The sequence below is a fragment of the Daktulosphaira vitifoliae genome, unplaced genomic scaffold (genome assembly GCF_025091365.1).
Source record: "Daktulosphaira vitifoliae isolate Bord-2020 unplaced genomic scaffold, ASM2509136v1 Scaffold_944, whole genome shotgun sequence".
Taxonomy (NCBI): domain Eukaryota; kingdom Metazoa; phylum Arthropoda; class Insecta; order Hemiptera; family Phylloxeridae; genus Daktulosphaira; species Daktulosphaira vitifoliae.
Genome location: NW_026100504.1, coordinates 1 through 3,467, shown reverse-complemented (window position 1 = coordinate 3,467; position 3,467 = coordinate 1). Strand labels below are relative to the sequence as shown.

The following is a 3,467-nucleotide window of genomic DNA, read 5'->3' as shown; positions in this document are numbered from 1 at the left end:
ATTTTTTAGGAACAACAAAATAAGACATTGTTAAATGGGTGATTTGATACCAACCATATTTTATCTATGATTAATTTAAACTGTTCGCGCCGAGTGTGAGAGCTGCACTGATTGGGTGTAGNAGTGTGAGAACTGCACTGATTGGGTGTAGTCAGGTGGTAGTGCTTGTGCGCTATCACCTGTTAAGACGCCTTATCAGCTTATTACCGTGTTGTTCGGTCGGTTTTTTATTCAAAATGAAGTGTGTACCGGTTGTTATTATTATAAATTTTAGTTTTTAAGTTACACTGGTTTTTTTCATNAGTTTTTCAGTTACATTGTTTTTTTTCATTTGAAGTAATTGTTGTTTTGGTATTAATCAGTAAAAACTTTGCTCAATTTTTCGTTTTAAAATATATCGTTCATATTATAATTGTAAATTCGTATAGTTGTATTCTGTTTTATTTTTTATTGATTATAACATAATTACAATAAAGCTACAGGTAGTATATCACCTTTATAAATGGTAGTTCATTTTATTCATGGTATTCAAACAAAATTAAAAACTGAATGTAATTAATATGGGTGTTTATATTTATTAATTATTTAATTCATTAACAATAAAAATTAGTGTTGTTATTTAAATTATTTCTTTATATTTATTAAGTTAACCAATCCTATTTTGGATAAACAAAAAATATTTTGTATTTAACAAATTCTAAATTATATAGGAAATTTTTGTTGATTAACCCATTCATGCCCGAGGTTAAAATTTTTTTTAAATTTACTTTTTTTTTAATTATTTCTACTATTTTTGTTTTTGGGAAACCAACAAAAAAAAAAAAAAAAATTTTTTACCCATAATTTGCTTGATAATAGGTGTCCTATATGAAGGACAGTGGGAAAATAAGGTGTGATATACAAAACAAAATTCGACACTATATTAATTATAATAAAACGACTATATTACAATTGTCTATTTATAAAATTAATAATAACTTAATAACTTGTTAAACTATTTGGAAAATATTAATTATTTTAATGTGTGAAACTGTATGTTGCACTTCAAATGCAATCCCACATCACATTTGTTACACCTTGAAGTAGTTTTTTGATGACATTCTGCGCATCTAGTTTGTTTTTCTTGTGGAACTAAGTAATGCATTACACCATCATATCGAGGAATATAACTAGACGGTTTTCCTCCTTTTCGACCAGGATTTGGTACTTTATTGAATTTTTGTAGATAATAGGTCGCAATGTGCCTACGAAAAGCCAAAAGGTCCATTGGTTTTTCAGTATGGAGTTTATGTAACTGCCAAGCATTCTGCACAGCCACATCAATAGAGTATAATACTATACACGAATACCATTTTTTACCACGAATAGAAACCAAGTTGTTATATGTATCTGGTGATTTTTCCCAGTACATACGTCTTCGTGATACTTCATTATAACCTGATAACAACAAGATACCTAAAAAACACTTCAGCTCGTTTACATCAATTTGAAGTGTTTGGTTTTTATTAGATGTATAACTATTTGAATAATCAACAATCATTTCCAACACTTGTTGGTCGAAAAATAGCTCAAACAGTTCATAGGGTTGTAACGGACTGTAAAATAAATTTGTTTTTTGATCATCAACAAAAATATTTGGAGTTTCTAGATCTCCCTCACGCCATAATACAGTTTGTTGAGCATCTTGGTTTGTTTTTTTTATTTTATTTCTTGGTCGATGAGCAATTTTTTGTTTTATTTTCTTTTGTACTGTATTACCACTTACTTTATGTTTGTTTGCTACTTCTGTGTTCTCTGTATCAGAATCGTGTATAACTATATGTGCATTTAGTAAGCTAGCCGGCATGCGGTTTATATCACCTATCGGTCCACCATCATCGCTGTCTTCATCAGTGATATCATTATTTGCATTTACGGGTGGCTCCATAAATATGTCAGTAACATCGTCAAAAATATCATCGATATCCCCTTGTTCTAATAATTCGGTTACTTCGTGAACAGTTAGTCGTCTATAAAATTAAAAAATAGTTATATGTTGTATTTAAAACTAATAAAAATATATTTAATTCATGTTTTATCATTTTTATCATATTTATGTATGGTATAATAATTTCAGTAACGGATGTACCCAGTGTCCTTCATTTAGGACACTATGTTTTTTATGCTTATAAATTACTTAATATAAATAAAATATGTACTCCAGTTAGTAAAATATGTTTACTATAGACTACTTAATAGTTTTTGTAAATGATTATGCAAATTATAAATGAACAAAATATGTTTTACTTACTTTGAAAATGACGCCATGGTGACTGAAAAATACACTGTTGTAAAATGTAATGATTTTGTATGAAAGCCATCAGTTCTATTGAATCAAATAATTTTTATATAATAAAAACACTGTCACATAGTAGATAAGAACAGATTGGGGAAAATAATTCTATAAATTGATCCGATACCAATGCCTATAAACCAGTGTCCTACATATAGGTCACTGAGCTTAAATGGGTTAATAGTTGCCCCTATATTAATCCGTACGGCAAAGTTCTAATTCCCATTTATATTTGGGATCTTTTTTTTAGAACAGCCCAGGCGGCAACATAAATCAATTAGAGCCTATTTTTAAGTTCAATATTTTTACTGGACATTTAGTACAGTGTGACCATTTAAAAAATACAAAAAACTTTTTATTAATTCAGAAATACAAGAAAATACTTGATTATTTATTAATTTATATCTCTAATTTATATTTTTCTATGATTAATTTAAACCAATTAGAGCCTATTTTTAAGTTCAATATTTTTACTGGACATTTAGTACAGTGTGACCATTTAGAAAATACAAAAAAAATCGTTTTGAAAAAATTCACTTATAGCTGGTTTTGAAACTATACGCCTACTATAAAGTATATAATTAACTATATAACCAAGTCATGTGATTCATGAAAGAGGCAGCTCGGCTTTAACATCAAGTAGTACCCAAACACCAGAGAGAGTATTTTCTTTGTATCCCTTAGTTCATAAGGCTACAATTGCATTATAATATATACATTAATCATTTAAAGGTTATATACTTTATTTTATGTTAAGTATTGTAAGAACATTTATTACAATGTTCTTACCACTTATATTACACACGTTTTATTTCTATTTATTTAATTCGTAATACATATTAATTAGCATAGAGGGAGATGCTGATATGACAATTCTACTCGTCTGTAGCCCGGAGCTACTGACATCGAACTAACAAAGGGCAGTTGTGTTTGAGTGGCCGTTATAGACATAATNTCTACTCGTCTGTAGCCCGGAGCTACTGACGTCGAACTAACAAAGGGCAGTTGTGTTTGAGTGGCCGTTATAGACATAATTTTTCAATATTATTACTTTCTTCTTATTTATATTATTTATAACTTTACTTGTTTTATTCAACGACCCGTCTATCGCCAATTGTCATCATAGCCAACCAAC

General features: G+C 28.9%; 1 protein-coding gene across 1 annotated transcript; it reads right to left on the bottom strand.

Annotated features, from left to right (window-relative positions):
- Positions 1–852: 852 nt before the first annotated feature.
- On the bottom strand, positions 853–2,509 carry LOC126909699 (piggyBac transposable element-derived protein 3-like). Its single transcript, XM_050692132.1, has 2 exons — positions 2,291–2,509; positions 853–2,009 (listed from the first exon to the last, which is right to left on the bottom strand). Exons 1-2 carry the CDS (start codon positions 2,305–2,307, stop codon positions 1,013–1,015), a joined length of 1,014 nt encoding a protein of 337 aa, XP_050548089.1. The 5' UTR covers positions 2,308–2,509; the 3' UTR covers positions 853–1,012.
- Positions 2,510–3,467: the final 958 nt, after the last annotated feature.